The following is a 19,496-nucleotide window of genomic DNA, read 5'->3' on the forward strand; positions in this document are numbered from 1 at the left end:
TTCAACATTTTCCACCAACAGCATCAAAGTGTCCTGGTCTGGCGTCCTCTTACACATGCACGTCCCTTTTTTGTCGCCGTCCAATATTCCGTCCCGGGACGGTGCCTGGAGTGACCCACTTTCCTGCTGACGGACGCCTAGCTTTCCCCAACCTTCGGCCATCACAAACCTTCCCGGGTGCCTTTCGGAGCCCTGGGGGGAGCACGTGCTCCCGGAGGTCAGCACGCTGGGGCCCGTGGCCTAGTCCGGCTACCCGTGATCGTAAATGAAGTTTCACTTGCACGTGGCCACGCTCAGCTCACTACGTATCAGGGGCACTCCCAAGGGCGGAGCTGAGCGGGGAGTGGGGGGACCCTGTGCCCCCCCCAAGCCCAAGATGTTTGCCCCCCAGCCCTCTCCAGGAAGAGCCTGCGATCCCCCACCTCCACTCTGGTTTTCCTCTCGGTGGAGAGACTGTCCAGAGAGCCATGGTGGTTTGGCACTGAGCACACACTCGCCGCCTCTGAGAGACGCTCCTGCTTCTGATCCGTCCGGAGGCCCGGGGAGGGCTGAGCCAGCTGCTGAGGACACATGGTTCCAAGGGGCTGCAGAAATGTCTCCACCCGTCGTGGCCCAGGACTCCAGGGGCCGGCCCAAGGACCAGAGAGATCTCTGGGAAGAAGGCACGAGAGAGAGAGAGAGAGAGAGACAGAGAGAGAGGCTCATGGTGGGCACGGCTCTAAAGGGACAGATGGGGGTGCTAACCCCGTGCTTCCCAAACATTTGCTTTCTGTTTCCTAACTTTAAAAAAAAAAATTTTTTTTAAATGTTTATTTATTTTTGAGGGAGACAGCCTGTGAGCAGGGGAGGGGCAGAGAGAGAGGGAGACACAGAATCCGAAGCAGGCTCCAGGCTCCGAGCCGTCAGCACAGAGCCCGACGTGGGGCTCGAACTCACGAACTGTGAGATCATGACCTGAGCCGAAGTCGGACGCTCAACTGTTTCCTAACTTTTTATCTGGACACCATTTCAGATTTACGGAAACGTTCTAGAAACACCCGGAAGTTTTCAAAGCCTCCGTGCAGTCTGCAAACGCTGACATTTCACATCTGCTTCCTGCGTTTCTCCCTCTCCCTGTCTGTCCCCTCACCCCGCTCCTAAACCCAAATGCGTTTCCTAAAGTGCCCTCCTCACAGAGCACCCGCCCAGCTCAGGAAGCGGACACCAATACAGATGACAGACTGACTCCAGCATTGGTCATTGTCCCCAACAGCATCCTCCGTGGTAAAGAACATTCCAGATCATGCCCGCCTTCCGGGATCCTGTCTCTCTAGCCTCCTTTACCCCTGGAGCATTCTCCACCTTTGTGTCTTAGGATCTTGACACTTTCAGGGGGCCTGGCCACTCTTCTGTAGAACAGCCCCCACAGTCCTGGCTTTCTGGTGTGTCCACAGGATGGGGTTCAGCTTCTGTGTTGGGGGAGGGCACGGGGATACCACAGACAGAAGTGAAACCCGGGTGCCATGTCCCGCCCAGGGCGTGAACCCTGGTGGCGTGGCTAATGTGGCATCTGGGGTTTCTTCCCTTGGTGACCCCTAAGTTGTGGGGAGGTTCTGTGTGCGGACCCCGGTGCTCCTCAAAGGCCACCCTCCGGTCTGGGTGACACTCTGATGGCCACGGAGGGCGGGTGCCCCTCACCCCATCCCTCCTACATTTTTTTTTTTTTTGCTTTGTATTTTTTAAGTAAAGCTTTAAAAAATTTATTGTTTTAATTTACATCCAAGTTAGTTAGCATCTAGTGCAACAATGATTTCAGGAATAGATTCCTTAATCCCCCTTCCCCATTTAGCCCATCCCCCCACCCACCACCCCTCCAGTAACCCTCAGTTTGTTCTGCATATTTATGAGTCTCTTCTGTTTTGTCCCATTCTTGTTTTTATTTTATTTTTGTTTCCCTTCCCTTATGTTCACCTGTTTTGTCTCTTAAAGTCCTTATATGAGTGAAGTCCTATGATATTTGTCTTTCTCTAACTAATTTCACTTAGCATAATCCCCTCCAGTCCCATCCACATAGTTGCAAATGGCAAGATTTCATTCTTTTGATTGCCGAGTAATACTCCATTGTGTGTGTGTGTGTGTGTGTGTGTGTGTGTGTATAGACCACATCTTCTTTCTCCATTCATCCATCGATGGCCATTTGGGCTCTTTCCATCCTTTGGCTCTTGTCGATAGTGCTGCTATAAACACGGGGGTGCATGTGTCCCTTCGAAACAGCACACCTGTATCCCTTGGGTAAATGCCTCGTAGTGCAATGGCTGGGTCGTAGGGTAGTTCCATTTTTAATTATCTGAGGAACCTCCACACTGTTTTCCAGAGTGGCTGCACCAGCTTGCATTCCCACCAGCAGTGAAAAAGGGATCCTCTCTCTCCACATCCTCGCCAACATCTGTCGTTGCCTGAGTTGTTACTGTTGGCCACTCTGACAGGTGTGAGGGGGTATCTCATGGTGGTTTTGATTTGTATTTCCCTGATGAGGAGTGATGTTGAGCATTTTGTCATGTGTCGGTCAGCCATCTGGATGTCTTCTTTGGAGAAGTGTCTGTTCATGTCTTTCGCCCATTTCTTCACTGGATTATTTGGGTTTTTTGGGTGTTGAGTTTGATAAGTTCTTTATAGATTTTGGATACCAGCCCTTTATCTGACGTGTCATCTGCAAATATCTTCTCCCATTCTGTCGGTTGCCTTTTAGTTTTGCCGATTGTTTCCTTCGCTGCGCAGAAGCTTTTTATTTTGATGAGGCCCCAGTAGTTCATTTCTGCTTTTGTTTCCCTTGCCTCCGGACACGTGTTGAGTAAGAAGTTGCTGCAGCCGAGATCAAAGAGGTTTTTGCCTGCTTTCTCCCCAGATTTTGATGGCTTACCACAAAACTCACCCTTTTAAAGCGTCCTTGGCCGTGGTTTGTAGTACATGCACAGAGTTGTGCATCCATCAAGCCTAATTCCAGAATATTCCATCACCCTAAAAGACACTGGTCCCCATCGACAGTCGCTCCGCCAGCCTCTGGTAGCCACGGTCCGCTGTCTGTCTCTGGATTTGCTGTTCCGAACATTTCACACGCACGGAATCCTACAGGAGACGACCCCAACCCGTTCTGACAGGCACTCAGTCCCATGGAGGGCTCCCCTCGCTCTCAGCCTCAAATTCCCACAGGAAGAATTCACTGACCCTCCGGGGCAGGTGTCCATGCCTGGCCACATGCGCGGTGGCCGGAGGGCAGAGCCCCACCCGGGGAGGCGGAGGGAGGCCATGCCCCCTCCTCCCAGGCTCACTGGGCCGAGCGGACTTTGTTGAGAGGGGGCATCGAGAGGTTGACCCAAGGAGGAATCATTTTCCATCCCAGGGGCCACAGGGTAGGGATCAGGGACTTGGGAGAACCCCAGCGGAGATCGGGGTTCCCGCAGGAGGGAAGGGGTAGCTCCTTCCCAGCACAAGGGAGGACAGTTGAGGCGGGTCGGTGAGGACCAGAGACCTCTGCTCTGTGTGGATGTGTGGAGGCAGGAGGCATCTGGGATGAGTAAAGATGCGATGTATGTGCCCAGCGGACACATCACCAGCCCCTAGATCCTCTGGAGTGTGCTAGAAGAGCGGTGGGCAGCCCGAGCAGTGAGGGGCTGGAGGGCATGGAGGGCAGAGCAGGGCCAAGAGGCATCAGGGTCCAAAGGGACACGTTCAAGCTGACCATCACCCAGGGAGGCACTCAGGCTGGCCGTTCGGAGACCACCAAAGGGCAGAGGCCCCACGCTGCCCGTGCCCGCTGACCCGCCATTTCCCTCCACGGCCAGGGTCAGAACCCACATTTTGGGCAGGATGCCCAGGTGGGCACACGCCCTTTCCAGGAAAGACTCCGCCTTAGCTGACAGGAGCAGATTGTCCTGCGGGCCCCGAGACACACGGCCCTGGAGGGGGGCTGTGTGGTGAGGAATGCGGGTGGCACCTGGGGCCGAGCCAGAAAGCGTAGACGGGAAAGTCCCGAGCGTGGAGAGACCTTGTGCTCTGGATGCCGCCAGGCTGAGCCCTCGATTGCAGCTTCGTGGGACTGGGGAGCGAACCCAGTGGCTCGCTGTGCTCCAATTACTCGCCCAGGGAAGCCATGAGCAGGAGACACGTGTTCCGGGCCAGTGAGTTGGTTGTAAGTTGTTACACAGCTGTAGCCAGCTGATACAATGGTCGCTGGTGTCGATCCCACTCTTGGCCTTGGCATTATTCCCTGGGCTTGGCTTTCCTGCCCCCAGAAAGTTCCTGCTGTGTCTCCGAAGTCTTTCTTGATGTCTCCTTACCGTTTACAAAGTGCCTCCTTCCAGTTGCTCTCGGGAAGGATCCTAAGCAGAGGTGGGGGGCAGTTCTCAGGGCACACACGGCCTGGAGGGGGTGCTCAGGGCCGCCTCCTCCATGCTCGGGGAGGAAGGGGTTTTGACACAGGAAAGTCAGTCCCAGGGGCTGCCCACCAGCCAGGGGAAGGATGGCAAGAATCAGGATTTAAGTAAATTTGTAAGGAGTGTAGAAACTCGGTGTTTCTTGGGCACTGTTATTTCGGGACTGGGGGGGCTCACCCCACCCCCCATCTGTGGTATCACTTGAGCCTCACAGATTCCCTTCACAGAACTGTCACTGCCCCTCCCCACGATTTACTGATGATTGAGCTGGGGCCCGGAGAGTTGAGGTGACTCACCCAAGGCCACACAGCCCAAACCGCTTTTTATTAGGGTTAGAGCCCTGTCCCCTAAAGCAGGGTTTCCCAAAATGGGGGGGAAACCCCACTGGGATTTTCAGAGACGGACGGAAAAACCGTAGCGTGAGAAAGGCCCACCTTTTCCAAGCCCACTTGCTGTTCCATTTAAGTCAGAGGAAGTTTCTCCAGGGCTCACGGGTCTGTAACGCTTCTCACGCAGAGTGAAAGCGTCAGTGTTCAGTTGAAACCTTCTACCCACATATCTAATAAACCGTATTTCTTTTATTTTTTAATTTTTATTTTATTTGTATTTAAAAAATGTTTAATGTTTATTTTTGAGAGAGAGAGAGAGAGACAGCGTGAGCGAAGTGGGGGCGGGTCGGGGGGGGGAGAGGGAGACACAGAATCGGAAGCAGGCTCCAGGCCCTGAGCTGTCAGCCCAGAACCCGATGCGGGGCTCGAACCCACGGACCGTGAGATCATGACCTGAGCTGAAGTCACACGCTCAACCGACTGAGCCCCCCAGGCGCCCCTGAACCTCGTTCCTTTCAAAGGCAACAATGTAAATTTGCCTTTAAGATGAATTTATGTAAGGTTTTTTTTTTTTTTTCAAGAGGTGACTGGTAACAAGGAAAATGTCACGTAAATAGTGCCTGTGCATCTCACACCCACCAGGGTGGCGACTACTTAAAAAAAAAAAAAAAAGAGGAAATAAAAGGGTAACAGGTGTCAGCGAGGATGTGGGGAGATCGGAGCCCTCGCTCCCGGCTGGGGGAATGTGAGACGAGGCAGCCGCGGTGGAAAAGTCTGGCGGGTCCTCACAACGTTAAAGACAGAGTCGCCATCTGACCCATCGATTCAGCTTCCGGGTTTATACCCCAAAGAGCCGATTGCTGGGCCGCGAACGGATGCTTTGCACACCCCTGTTCCCAGCAGAGGATTCACAATGGCCGGGAGGCGGAGGCCACCCAGATGTCCACGGCATGTCGGTCCACACGGTGCCATGATGAGGACATTCTGACACCTGTCCTGGCAGGCACGGGCCCCCAAGACCGGGGAGCCAAGGGACTTGCTGGAAGCCTCCTCCCAACCCCCAACTCCCCCCACCCCGCCCCGGGCTCTGCTCCCACCACCCCCCCCACCCCCGCTTCCTAGCCAAGCCTGATGTCCTGCTCCAGTCTGGGGGCGGGCAGGTCCCTGCCAGTAATAGTCCTGACAACAGCCGTTTATGGAGGGGCGGGGGGGGGGGTGCTGAGAATGTCCCAGGCGCTGTACGGAGCCTCACCCATGAGCTCGCTGAATCCACGCCAGGGACTTCACCCCGTTCGCTCTGGGGTGTCACTTGGCAAATAAGGAACTGGAGGCTTAGCCACCTGTAGCTGGAAGAAGACGGTGCGGGGTCGTGGGAAGTTGCGGGCTCCAGGGTGGGCCGGCTGGGTTCAAATCCCGGCGCTCTTTGTGCGTGGCCTTGCACCAGCGACTCGACCTCCCTGAGCCTCAGTTTCCCCTGTGCCAAGTGAGTATAGAAACATTACTTCCCTCTTACGGCTGCTCTGAGGGTTGGTTGTGCAGGGAGGGACCGGGGTGGGCTCACCTGCGGAGCAGTTTAAGGGGGTGCAGGAAACTCAGTCATCAAGATAGGGATTCTTTTCATGCAGTTTTAAAAATCAACACTGATGAACAACAAATCCATAACGAATAGAATGTCAACATTTTATTTTATTTTTTAATGATTTATTTTGAGAGAGAGAGAGCGTGCGTGGGAGGGGCAGAGAGGAAGAGAGAGAGAGAGAGAGAGAGAGAGAGAGAGAGAGAATCCCAAGCAGGCTCCGTGCTGTCAGCACAGAGCCCAATACGGGGCTCGATCCCACAAACCTCAAGACTATGACCTGAGCTGAAATCAAGAGTCAGACGCTTAACCGACTGAACCATCCAGGTGCCCCGAATGTCGACATTTTAAATAGAATCAGTATTGCTGATTTTTTCCTTTGGCTCAGCGTGACATTGTCACTGATACCGTCTTGGTTTTGAAATAACATTTTAAATTTAAAATGAATAAAAATACAATAAATTAAAAATTAAAATCAGGGATCAGTAACACTGCCATGCTGAGTCAACGGGAAAACTCAGGAATACTAATTCTGCCTTTATTTAAATTTTTGATATCGTGTCTCTTGTACTTTTTGCATTTTGATCTTTTAAATATTACACTAAGTGGTTTTTTTTTTAAGTTTATTTATCTAATTCATTTTGAAGTCATCTCTGCACCCGACGGGGGGCTCGAACTCACAACCCCGAGGTCAAGAGTCACGTCGTCTACTGACTCTGACTACAGTCTGTAAGAATCTGTTTATGTGTACCCACCCAAGGGGTCGTTGTGTGGATTAAATGAGTCTGTACATGTCGAACACCTAGCACAGAGCCTGGCACCTGGAGAGAGCTATGTGGTTTATTAATAAACAATTAAATATATAGCATATTAGAATTAAGTTAAAATGGGTGTAAATGCTATGGAGGAAAAAGCAAGCCTGAGGAAGCGTGTGATGGGGGCCGAATGACTTTAGATAAGGTGGAGAGAGAAGGTGATGAGGAATGAGTGAGCCATGCACCATCTGGGAGAGGGCACCCCAGACAGAGGGCACAGCCTGTGCAAAGGCCCTGGGGCAGCACTGGGCCTGGCGTGTGGGAGGAACAGCCAGGAGGCCCATGTGGCTGCAGCAAAATGGGCAAGGGGGAGAGAGGGAGGAGGGAAAGGCAGGGAGGGGACGGGGCAGGTCCTGCAGGGCCTTGTGGGCTGTGGAGATGACTCTGGCTTTCATTTGGGGACATCTTTGAAGACTTTTAAGGCAGGGTGTCATGATGCCCATAGAGCACTCGGTCCAAATTTGTGTCACTGTCCTTTGAAATATTTTGAATAGTATGTGCACACACAGCAAGTGTGAGGGAAAAAAAAATGTTATTTCTGGTTACCGTTGATAAAAACACAACGGTTGCTATTTCTTCTTCTTCTTCTTTTTTTTTTATCTTTGTTCTTTGGGGGGTTTTTTGTTTTGTTTTGTTTTTTGGTTTTGGGGAGGTTTTTGCTGCCAAATCCCCGGAGGACGATTGCTATTTCTACTCAGTAAGCTATAGACTTAAAAGTCCCGAACACAGTGCCTTGCCCATGGTAGTATCGAAGTGTTCCTTTTTGGATAAATTCCTCGTAGTGCTGTTGCTGGGTCATAGGGTAGCTCTATTTTTAGTCTTTTGAGGAACCTCCTCACCGTTTTCCAGAGTGGCCGCGCCAGTTTGCATTCCCACCAGGAGTGCAGGAGGGTTCCCCTTTCTCCGCGTCCTCGCCAGCATCTGTTGTTGCCTGAGCTGTTAATTTTAGCCACTCTGACCCGCGTGAGGTGGCATCTCAGTGTGGTTTTGATTTGTGTTCCCCTGATGAGGAGCGGCGTTGAGCATCTTTTCATGTGCCTGTTGGCCCTCCGGATGTCTTCTTTGGAAAAGTGTCTATGCATGTCTTCTGCCCATTTCTTCCCTGGGTTATTTGTTTCTTGGGTGTTGAGCTTGGTAAGTTCTTTGTAGAATTTGGATACTGGCCCTTTATCTGATATATGTCATTTGCACATACACCCAGAGGATACAGGGGTGCTCATTCACAGGGGCACATGCACCCCAGTGTTTATAGCAGCACTATCGACAATAGCCACAGTATGGAAGGAGCCCGAATGTCCATCAACAGATGAATGGCTAAAGAAGATGTGGTGTATATTCTACAAGGGAATATTACTCAGCAAAGAAAAAGAATGAAATCTTGCCATTTGCGCAACGTGGATGGAACCGGAGGGTATTCTGCTAAGCGGAATAAGCCAGTAAGAGAAAGACAGATAGGCGTTTGCACTTATGTGTGGAACTTGAGAAACTTAGCAGGAGACCGTGCGGGAGGGGAAGGAAAAAAACAACAACAGATACGAACTGACAGGGAGTCAAACCATAAGAGGCTCTTAAATACGGAGAACAAACTGAGGATTGATGGGGGAGAGGGGGAAGTGGGTGATGGGCAGCGAGGAGGACCCTGCTTGGGATGAGCACCGGGTGCTGGATGTAAGTGATGACTCATGGGAATCTACTCCCAAAGCCTAGCGCACACTGTATACGTGGTATGTTAGCTAACTTGACAATAATTATATATATATATATAAATATAAATATATATATGAAAAATTATATGTATATAAAATTTTTTAAATTCATATATGTGTGTATATACGTATATGTATAGATACATAGATGCATGTATACATGCATCTATGCATAGATGCATAGATGCATAGATACATAGATGCATCTATCCATATATGCATAGATGGATATATACATGCATCTATGCGTCTCTGCCTGTATACATCTATGGATCTATGCGTCTATGCATCTATGCATCTATCCCTGTATCCATAGATGTATAACATATATATGCATGTATGTGTGTATATATATATGTAAAGTGTTCCTTTATGTTTTGCTGCGGGTATTATTACTTTCATTACTGTTATTATCATGATACTCTTAACTATCACCACCGTTACCGAGTTAACGCGCTTACCAGCGCCGAGGACGGGGTACACGCCCAGGAGGCACCCCACAGGACCGCGCGCCACCCTTAGCGTTCTTCCTGTTGGTGGCGGTGGGGGCCGCAGGTGCCCCTGGGCGCCGGCCGGGCACCCCCCCACCCCCCACCCCCCACCCTCGGCCTCGGTCCCCCCCCCCCCCCCCCCCCCCCCGCCCGCTCGGGGCGCGGGAGGCGCCGCCGCGTCGACGCGCGCTCCGGCCGCCAGGGGCCGCTGCGGAGCCGCCCTTTTGTGGTCCTGATGCTGGAGCGAGCGGGCGCGCGGAGGAGGAGGGAGGAGGGCGCGGGGACGGGGCGGGAGGGAGGCGGGAGGCGGCGTCCGTCGCTCCAGCTGCGAGTCCGCCCGCCGCCCGCCGCCCGCCGCCGCCGCCGCCGCCGCCGCCGCCGGCTCGGTCCCGCGCCCGCCGCCCGCCCGCGCCCGCCATGGCCCGCCTGACGGAGAGCGAGGCGCGCCGGCAGCAGCAGCAGCTCCTGCAGACGCGGCCCTCGCCCGTGGGCAGCAGCGGGCCCGAGCCCCCCGGGGGGCAGCCCGACGGCATGAAGGACCTGGACGCCATCAAGCTCTTCGTGGGCCAGATCCCGCGCAACCTGGACGAGAAGGACCTCAAGCCGCTCTTCGAGCAGTTCGGCCGCATCTACGAGCTCACGGTGCTCAAAGACCCCTACACGGGCATGCACAAAGGTGGGCGCCCCGGCCCCCTCCCCGCCCTCCCCTCTCCTCCCTCGGCCTCCCCACCCCACCTTCCGGCATCTTCTCTCCCCCAGCCCTCCCCTCCTCACCTCCTCCCTCCGCTCGCCGCCGCCACAGCATCATTGCTCTCCCCCTCTTCCACCTACCCCTCCTCCCCCCTCTGGGGGTGCAGCTGACAGATTCGAGCTGGCCCCCTCCCCTCCTCCGCCCCCTCTCCCTCCCTCCCCACCTTCCGGCATCCTCTCTCTCTCTCTCTCTCTCTCTCCCTCTCCCTCTCTCTTTCCTTTTCTCTCCTCTCCCATCTCCCTCTACCTCCCATCCTCTCCCCCCCCAGCATCCTTCTCTCTCTCTCTCTCTCTCTCTCTCTCTGCCTCTCCCTCCCATTCCCCCTGGACCCCCACCCCTTCCTCCCTCCCTCACCCACTCTTTCCTGCCCCTTTGCTGGAGGAGCTGCCCGGACCTCGCCACCCCTCCCTGCCCACCCCCCTCATTCATTCGGCCTCCCCAGGCCCCGTCGGGGAAGTTTGCACCTCTGGACTCCATTGCTTTGGTCATTTTCACAAAGCCAGGCCAGCGGGGCAGGTCCGGCCAGCCGCAGGGGACACGGATGCCCAGGACCCCGGGCTAATCGGTAACTACAAAGAAAGCGGGGTGGGGGTATCAGGGAGCTGAACCAGGCTAGTGGGGGGGTGGGCGCCAGCCTCCCCAGCCCTGGGTGGTTAAAATGCTATGGTTTGCCCTCCCCCCCCCCACCCCCGCCGCCCATCCTCTCTGTTTGGATCAGCATCCCCCCTCCATTTCTCTGCCCTCCCCCTCCCTGCTTCCACCTTTGGCTCAAGTTAAAACTGGCCTAGCCTGTTAGCAATGTGTTGAGGTCTGAGGCCAAAGACGATGAGCCTGGACCGTCCATCTGGCAGAGCCCAGATCCTAAGGTGGACGGGGAGGCGTGGGCGACCCGGGAGCACAGTGGGGGAGGCAGGAGGGGTGGGGAGGCCTGCCCACCTCCCTCCCACCTGATTCTCCCTCAGATGGGATGCTGGGAGGAGGCGTCCAGGGACTGTGGCCCCAGCCCTGGGCTCAGATCATGGGCCCAGTGTCTGAGTGACGGTGGCTTTGACGGCTCTCCCATCAGGTGTCGGTGACCGAGGGTGGGGACAGTGAAGGCTTTGTGCTGGACACCCCTGGCAGGACCCTGGAGGCTCCTTGGGGATGGAGCGGGGCTCATGACCTATTTCAGACCCCATTGTCCCCCTTCTCTGTGGCTGCCATGGGAAGCATGAATACATGCTTGTTGGATGGATGGATGGATGGATGGATGGATGAATGAGTGAGTGAATGAATGAATGAATGGGTGGATGATGGACCCGGGCGGGCCATAGGGAGAGTCTGGTGGGATGGACCCAGGGCCTGTCACTGTAGCTAGACCCTCCAGCTGGTATCCTAGGGGGAGGAAAGAAACCCCTCCCATCCCCCACCTCTTTTCAAATCCAACCATCACCAAAAAAAAAGGGGGGGGGGAGCTTGGAAAATCGAATTCCTCTATATGAACTAGGAGAAGCAGAGGGCTCCCATTTGCCCGTGAGTCAAGCTCAGGGGTCCATGGCTGCATGGAGGGCGCTTTGCCCAAGCCCCCCGCCCCCGGTACGGCCGAAGGGCCCATTTCTAGAAAGATTCTGATGGGGGCTGGAGGGGGTGTCCACGTGCCCCCCCCCCCAAGTGTTGAACTGATAGGCTGTTGGTGGGCTCTGAGTGAGGGAAGCTGATGGGGTGCAGGGGGTGCACACACTGGGTGGCCCTCCTCCCTTTGCTCATTTTTAAATCTCCCCTGGACACCCCCCACCCCCACCAGGGGAAGGGACGGACTGTGGCTGGGTTTCCGCCTGGGCTGGAGCCTCAGTTTCCCCCACTGTCGGCAAAGCAGGGCCTCTTGAATGTCGGGTTATTTTTTTTCTGGCTGGGGATTGTTAGGCTTAGGGGCGTCTCGGGGTCCTTCCCAGAAGGGTGACAGTTAGGCAGCCGGGTGTCCGTGACACCCAGCTCCCACCCTCCACTTCCCAGGGGCCCCCAGCTGCAGGGGGTGGGGAGGGGGACGTCTCCTCCCGCCCATCCTCCAACACCGGATCTCTCTCCTGACACCCCCTGTGCTGGGCCTGGCTGGGCCTCACCTGTGGGAGGGAGCTGGAGGTGAGGGGGGTCTCAAGGGCCAGCAGCTAGGATGATGGCTCCGCTGTGTGACCTTTGGCCAGTGGCTGCCCCTCTCTGGGTCTCAGCCAAAGGGAGGTGCAGTGATGAATGGGAAGTACAGGGGGTGTTCAGGCGCCTCCTGCCAACACTTCCCTGGTTTCATTTCTGGGGAGCCAATGGGCACAGGATGCCTGCTGTTGGCACTGGCTGAGAGCAGCGAGGGCTGGGGGTGTGGCCCCGGCGGGGGTGAGGGTGGGGGGAGAGATTCCCCCTCCCAGCCCCAGAGCCTTCTGGGCTCCCGGATGCCAGGGGATCCCATGACGACGGACGCCAGGGGTGCTAAAAGGGACAGCAGCATGGGTCATCATCATCCCTGTCCTGACCATCATCTCACCCTTAACTGTCATACCTGGGGCCTGTTCAGTCCCCCACCGAAGGGATAGCCACTGGGGTGGGCTTGCGAGCATCAGCGCATTTCACATGGAAGGGAAACTGAGGCCGGGAGGGGTCAGTACTGGCTCCCAAACACCCACCAGAGCCTGGGCCCTCACTGTCTCCCACCTGTGCCCCCTCCAACCCAGGGAATACAAAAGTACATCTGTGTGATGGAGGGGTGACAGGTTCCCCCCCCCCAGCCAAGAGTCGGGCCCCCCTCAAAGATGGTGTTGGGGAGGAAGGGGCTGTGGCATGAGGCACCCCGATGCCTGATGGCCTGTGGGGCCCCCGTGAGACCGAGTGACAGGTGGGAGGTCCAGCCGTGCCGGGGGAGGGGGGGGGCTCTGGGGCCTGAGTGTCGGGGTAGGGGGCAGGATGGGAAAGACAGGGTCCTCAGCAAGAGGGCAGGCCCTTGGGCGCTGGCTTGTTTTGTTTTTAAGATAAGGGATGGAGACAGACAGAGAAATGATTTAGAGACACAAGGAGAGACCAGGAGAGACACAGCAAGAGCAGGAAAGGAGACAGACACACAGACAGAGAGAGAAACCGAGGCAAGTGGAGCCCCCCCACCACCACACACACCCAGGGAGAGGCAGGGAGGGGGAGTCAGGGAGAGCCACGGAGAAGGGGGAGCAGGGAGGCTGCAAGGCCGCTTCCTCACTCAGACCAGAAAGGGAGCCCAGCCCGGAGCTCTCGGGCCGAACTGGGGGGCTCCCACCAGCCGGTGTCCCCAGGTCCCCCCACCTGGCTCCGGCCAGGGGACAGCTCCCGCAGAGGGGGCCCGCGGGGGTGCCTGGCGTGGCCGGGCTGTCCCTCTCTCTCCCGATGGGGGCCCAAGGAGCGTCGATGCCCACCCCGCCCGGGGCAGGCTCCCACGATAGGGCTCCAGGGCTCGGCAGCCACCGCCGAGAGGCCCCCCATTTATGGTAATCACATATGCATTTGCATGTTAATGACAATATTTGTCTTAAAGCGGAGGTTGTGAGGGGGGCCCCCCGTGCAGGTGGGGGGGCCGGGTGGAGGCCTGTGGTTTCCATGGGAGCCCCAGCTGCTCACTCCGCGGCAGGAGGGGAGGCTGGAGCACGCTGAGCTCTGAGGCGTGAGATTCCGAGGGTGACGCGCGCCAGCCCCAGGGAGACGGAGGGCTGCCTGGCGGGGGCACCGAGGGAGGAGTTGTGAGCACGGCGCGTGGGGGGGGTGCTGGGGGCCGGCCGCCAGGGCCGGCTGCCTGACTCTGAGCTGGGCGTGCCCCTGCCCGTGCCTCAGTTTCCCCAGCTGCCCGTTCTTCCCCGATTTAACAGGGGCCTTCCAGGCCGTACTGTGACATCATGTCTGCCCTCCTTCGGGCAGAGAGTGTTGACTCAGCACCTACTGTGTGCAGCGTTCATGGGGAGATGGGAATCCGTGCAACCAGGCATCCCTGTGGATTCACGATGGGTTGAACAAGACACGAATCCATCTCCCCATATAACCAGCATTTATTGAGCACTTGCTGTGTGCCAGGCGCCGTTCCAGACCCAGGATATGATGTTGGGCAACACAGATTACCCTCCCCTGCCAAGACCTGACCTGCCTTCAAAGCCCAGTCTGGTAGGAGGGACTCAGTGAGGAAGGAGGAGGTTAAAGGCATTGATGTTCAGGCTGCGATGGTGGGAACACAGCCCAGAGGAGCCCCTGCAGGTGTGGAGACCAGGAGGGCTTCCTGGAGGAGGTGGTCAGTATAAAAGAGCAGTTCTGAGCTTGGCATTGAGATGATCTGGTTTCTCTAATCTTACTGGCAGACCGTGCTCTCGCCCACAGGGTTGGGAGACAGCGGGGCTTTCACTCTCAGAGCAGTGGGGAAGGGGAGGACGGCGAGCCGGGCACAGAGTACATGCTTGGTCAGCTGGAGCTGGGCTTATCGTGGGACTGGGCTGACGCCTACAGGGTGAGAAGGATCCGTTGGTGGGGACAGGTGTTCCTGGCACAGAGAAAAGCATGTGCAAAGGCCCAGAGCAGTGCTACCTCTGGAAACTTCTGGCGAGGGGGGTGGGGGGTTTGCCCTGGTGAGAAAGGAACAAAGGGTCTTGGGAGCCCCAGCGTCCCCTTCTGTTGTGGGACTTACCCCGGGGGGCTCTTCTGAGAGGCTCTGGTGCTGGGGATGTCTGACACAGGCTCCTGTCTCTCTTTCACCCTTGACATTGGCAGATGACAGCCTGGCCACTAGGAGGGCCATGCCTGCTCGCCCATTCGTTCGTTCAGCCAACGCTTCCTGAAAGCCTTTTGGGGCCGCTACTGGGCACGAGAAATGCGAAGGTCTCTGATGGCAAGGCAGAGCTAGGCACTAGCACTCAGAGTGAGTGGTCAAGGCTGGGTCGGAGGGAGGGAGGCAGGGTTGAGGGAACCGGACAGGAATCTGGGGCTCTGCCTGGGAACTCCGGCGGTGTGGACGAGGGGCTGTAGAACAGAGGCTTTGAAAGGAGAATAGGAGCCTGCCCGGTGAAGGAAGCGCTTCATTTGTTTATTCGCCGAAACAAGTACTGTGTTCCTGGCCCTGGGATGGGCAGACGTCCTCATGCATGTGGGCAGAGGGAGCTGGGTTTACAGAGGCCTGGAGGTGTGGAGGGCACACCTGGAGGAGGGAAGGAATTAGGTGGGACCTGGGAGGTGAAGCCAGAGGTGGAGCCAAAGGGTCAGCATGGGCTGAACCCCGGAGGGCCTGTGATCCCAGACTGAGGGCACTGGGGAGCCATGGAAGAATTTAGAGCAGGGGAGGAATTCAGACTTGGGTGGAAAGGGCGCTTCATGTCTGTTCACCTGCCATTGCCAGCCCCTTTCCAGCCTCCCAGCCTCATTCAGGATATGCCTGCTTCTTACGCAGAAGGATGGAAAAAGAGGAAGCTTCCCCTTGGGGTGAGCCCACACTGTGGGGAAACTAGAAATGCAAAGAAGCAGACCTGTGTTCTCAGGGGACCAAGTTCCCCTCCCTCACATGGATCACATGATGAGTTGGGGCTCAGAGAGGCGTAGCACTCAGCCCCAAGTCACACAGCAATATAGCTAGGCGTTCCACCTCCCAGACTGAGTCTTGACCCACTTTGGAAGAGGAGTAGAGGAGGCAAAGAAAGAGATGTGATTGTGGAGGTGAAGATTCAGGGTGAGAGCCATCAAGGGAGACTGGCTGTCCTTGGACTGAAGGCGACCAGTGCCAGAGGAAGGGGCTGCTGTTGGCCTGGGGTCATGGGGATTTCACTGATATGTAAGCTCTGTGGGGGCAGGGACTGTGTCTTGTTTGTCATTTGGAAGTGGAACATGTGGATGGATGAGGGCATGAGGGAATGAGAGGTTGGGGGGTGGGGATGGGGAATGGTCAGATATGGGAGGGTGGGCTGGTTACAATATGGACAGATAGATGGATAAGTGAGTAGATGGATGCAAGGATGGATGGATGGATGGATGGAGGGATGGGTGGGTGGATGGATGGAGGGATGGATGGATGGAGGGATGGAAGGATGAATGGATGGATGGATTGATGGGTGGATGGAGGGATGGGTTGATGGATGGATGGATGGATGGAGGGAAGGAGGGAGGGATGGGTATGTGGGCGGATGGATGGATGGAGGGATGGATGGGTGGATGGAGGGATGGAGGGGTGGATGGATGGATGGGTGGGTGGATGGAGGGATGGAGGGATGGATGGATGGATGGAGGGATGGAGGGATGGAGGGATGGGTGGATGGAGGGATGGATGGATGGATGGAGGGATGGATGGATGGGTGGGTGGATAAAGAGATGGATGGGTGAGTGGATGGGTGGATGGAGGGATGGATGGATGGGTGGGTGGATAAAGAGATGGATGGGTGAGTGGATGGGTGGATGGAGGGATGGATGGATGAGTCGATGGATTGATGGATAGATAAATGGATGGATGGAGGGAGGGATTGGTGGATGGATGGGTGGATGTATGTATGTATGGATGGATGGGTGGATGGATGAATGAGTGGATGGATGGGTGGATGGAGGAATGGATGGGTGGGTGTGTAGATGGATGGATGCATGAGTGAATGGATGGATGGAGGGAGGGAGGGAGGGAGGGATGGATGGATAGATGGGTGGATGGATGGGTGGGTGGATGGATGGAGAGAGGTATAGATGGATGGATGAGTGGATGGAGGGAGGGAGGGATGGATGGATGGGCGGATGGATGAGTGGATGGATGGAGGGAGGGAGGGATGGATGGATGGGTGGATGGAGGGCTGGATGGATGGAGGGATGGAAGGATGAATGGATGGATGGATTGATGGGTGGATGGAGGGATGGGTTGATGGATGGATGGATGGATGGATGGAGGGAAGGAGGGAGGGATGGGTGGGTGGGCGGATGGATGGGTGGATGGATGGATGGATGGATGGAGGGATGGATGGATGGATAGAGGGATGGATGGATGGGTGGGTGGATGGAGGGATGGAGGGAGGGAGGGGTGGATGGATGTATGGATGGATGGATGGGTGGATGGAGGAATGGATGGGTGGGTGTGTAGATGGATGGATGGATGGATGAGTGAATGGATGGATGGATGGAGGGAGGGAGGGAGGGAGGGAGGGATGGATAGATGGGTGGATGGATGGATGGATGGATGGGTGGGTGGATGGATGGATGAGTGGATGGATAGAGGGAGGGAGAAAGGGATGAATAGATAGATGGATGGAGGGATGGATGCATGGATGGATGGGTGGATGGAGGAATGGATAGGTGGATGGATGGATGGATGGATGGATGGATGGATGGATAGATGGATGGAGAGAGGGATAGATGGATGGATGAGTGGAGGGAGGGAGGGATGGAGGGGTGGATGGATGGAGGGAGGGAGGGAGGGATGAATGGATGGGTGGAGAGAGGGATGGATGGGTGGATGGATGGATGAGTGGATGGATGGAGGGAGGGAGGGAGGGAGGGATGGAAGGGTAGATGGAGGGATGCATGGATGGATGGATAGATGGAGGGAGGGATGGAGGGAGGGATGGAGAGAGGGAGGGATGGATGGATGGGTGGATGGAGGGATGGACAGATGGACGGATGGATGGATGAAAGACGGAGGGATGGATGGGTGGATGGATACGTTCCCAGCATTTGCCACCTTCCTCCACACGTGATGAAAGGGAATGACCCATCAGGTCTGTGGTCTCACAGGCTTGGTTTCTGTTCCTGGGTGTGTGTGTGTGTGTGTGTGTGTGTGTGTGTGTGTGTTGTTTCTCTGTGATCTTGAACAAGCCACCTCATCTTTTCTGAGTCTTGGATTCTCATTTGTAAAAGAGAAGGAATATTGAAAGCTGTCTTCCAGAGTGGTTGCAGAAATTGGAGTTCACTTACATAATGTGATTAATGCACGTACTCTGAGTGATGTCCTTCATGTTGCAGGTGTCCTCAGTACTTGCTCAGGTAGTCAGATAGTCAGCAATGTTTTCCATATCTCTGTTAGGTGCCAGGCGCTGAACTGGGGTCTAGGGACACAAACCCTTCCAGGGGAGAGGGGAGCTGATAATAAACTGGGTAACAAACAAGTAAGATTTAGATTGGATTGAGTTGCCATGGAGAATAAAAGTAAGATGTGTGTTGGGAGGTGATAGCTTGGGTGGCCAAAGATGGCCTCTCTGAGCAGGTGACCTGAATGACAGATGAGAAAGCTGTGATTCTGAAGCCAAGGGAAAGGCATTCCAGGAGAGGAAACAGCACATGCAAAGGCCCTGAGGTCGGAATGAGTTTGACCTGTGAGAGGAACAGTGAGGAGGCCTGTGTGGCTGGAGCACAGAGGGCAAGGGGAGAGAGGAAGGAGGGAGGGCAGGGAGGACACAGGGTAGGTCGCTCAGGGTCTCATGCGTCTTGGAGAGGATCGTGGGTTTTACTCCGAGTGAGGTGAGAGCCCTGGAAGGCAGTGGGCAGGGAAAGGACAGCATCCCATACGGAGCTCAGAATCTGGAGAACATCGACTCTGGGTTCTCCGTTTTCTAGATGGGGAAGCTAAGGCACAGAGCGTCCTAGAGTGTGGGATGGAGCTTCCTTCCATCATGGCTGCACCCGGTCCCTCTGAGGGGCTCCTGAGGACAGCAAACTGCCTGGAGGTGTGGCCAGCGCTAGGGGAGAGACTCCTTGTCCCTGACCCTCTGCAGATGACGCCCCCCCTCCCCGTGGCTGGGGGCCCTAGAGCAACCTCATGCACAGTGAGAGACAGAGGCTCAGAGAGGGGGGAAGACCTCCCCCAGGACACACGGCAAATTCGTCACGTGCCAGAAGGGACCTGGCATCATCTAGAGCGACCCGAGGCGGATGGCTGGGGCTGGGGCTCACTTCTTCACCCAGCTACTTGCCCCCTCTCCACTATTTCCTGAGTCCTGCTACATTCAGGATCGAAACCTGGCGTGTGTCCGTAGGGAGTCCAGTGCCCTGAGCGGTGGACAGGATGTCTGCGCTGGCCTGGACGGACAGACGGACGGAGGTGATGAGTGGCGGGGGGGGGGGGGGGAGTGGGAAGGGGCAGCGCTGAGGGAGACGTCTGGCGGTTCCTCAGGGACCTTCACGCGGGGTTACCGTGTGACCCGACCGTTCCACTTCTGAGGACAGAGCCGAAGAATTGAAAGTCTCCGAGGGCTGTTTGCACGCCCGTGTTCACAGCAGCACCAAAGTGGGAACGCCCCAAGTGTCCCCTGGTGGATAAGTCAGTACACACAGTGTGGTCCATCCACGCGCCGGAATGTGACCCAGCCCCAGGGAGGGAGGACGTCCTGCCACCTGCCACCGCGTGGACGGACCCGGAGGTCACTGTGCGCGGTGACAGGAGCCAGACACAGAAGGACACGTCCCGCGTGACCCCGCTCCTAGAGGCGTCC

General features: G+C 56.1%; 1 protein-coding gene across 6 annotated transcripts in view; it reads left to right on the plus strand.

Annotated features, from left to right (window-relative positions):
* The first annotated feature begins 9,732 nt into the window (after positions 1-9,732).
* CELF5 (CUGBP Elav-like family member 5) overlaps positions 9,733-19,496 on the plus strand; it is a 47,939-nt gene continuing 38,175 nt past the window's right edge. For all 6 annotated transcript variants that reach the window (XR_006298204.1, XM_043586113.1, XM_043586114.1 and 3 more), the window contains exon 1: positions 9,733-10,005. Coding sequence is in view for 5 of the 6 variants with exons in the window: in XM_043586113.1 (XP_043442048.1) it covers positions 9,747-10,005 (259 nt within the window). In the remaining variant the exon portion in view is untranslated. The remainder of the gene's footprint in view (positions 10,006-19,496) is intronic.

Source organism: Prionailurus bengalensis, chromosome A2 (genome assembly GCF_016509475.1).
Source record: "Prionailurus bengalensis isolate Pbe53 chromosome A2, Fcat_Pben_1.1_paternal_pri, whole genome shotgun sequence".
NCBI lineage: Eukaryota > Metazoa > Chordata > Mammalia > Carnivora > Felidae > Prionailurus > Prionailurus bengalensis.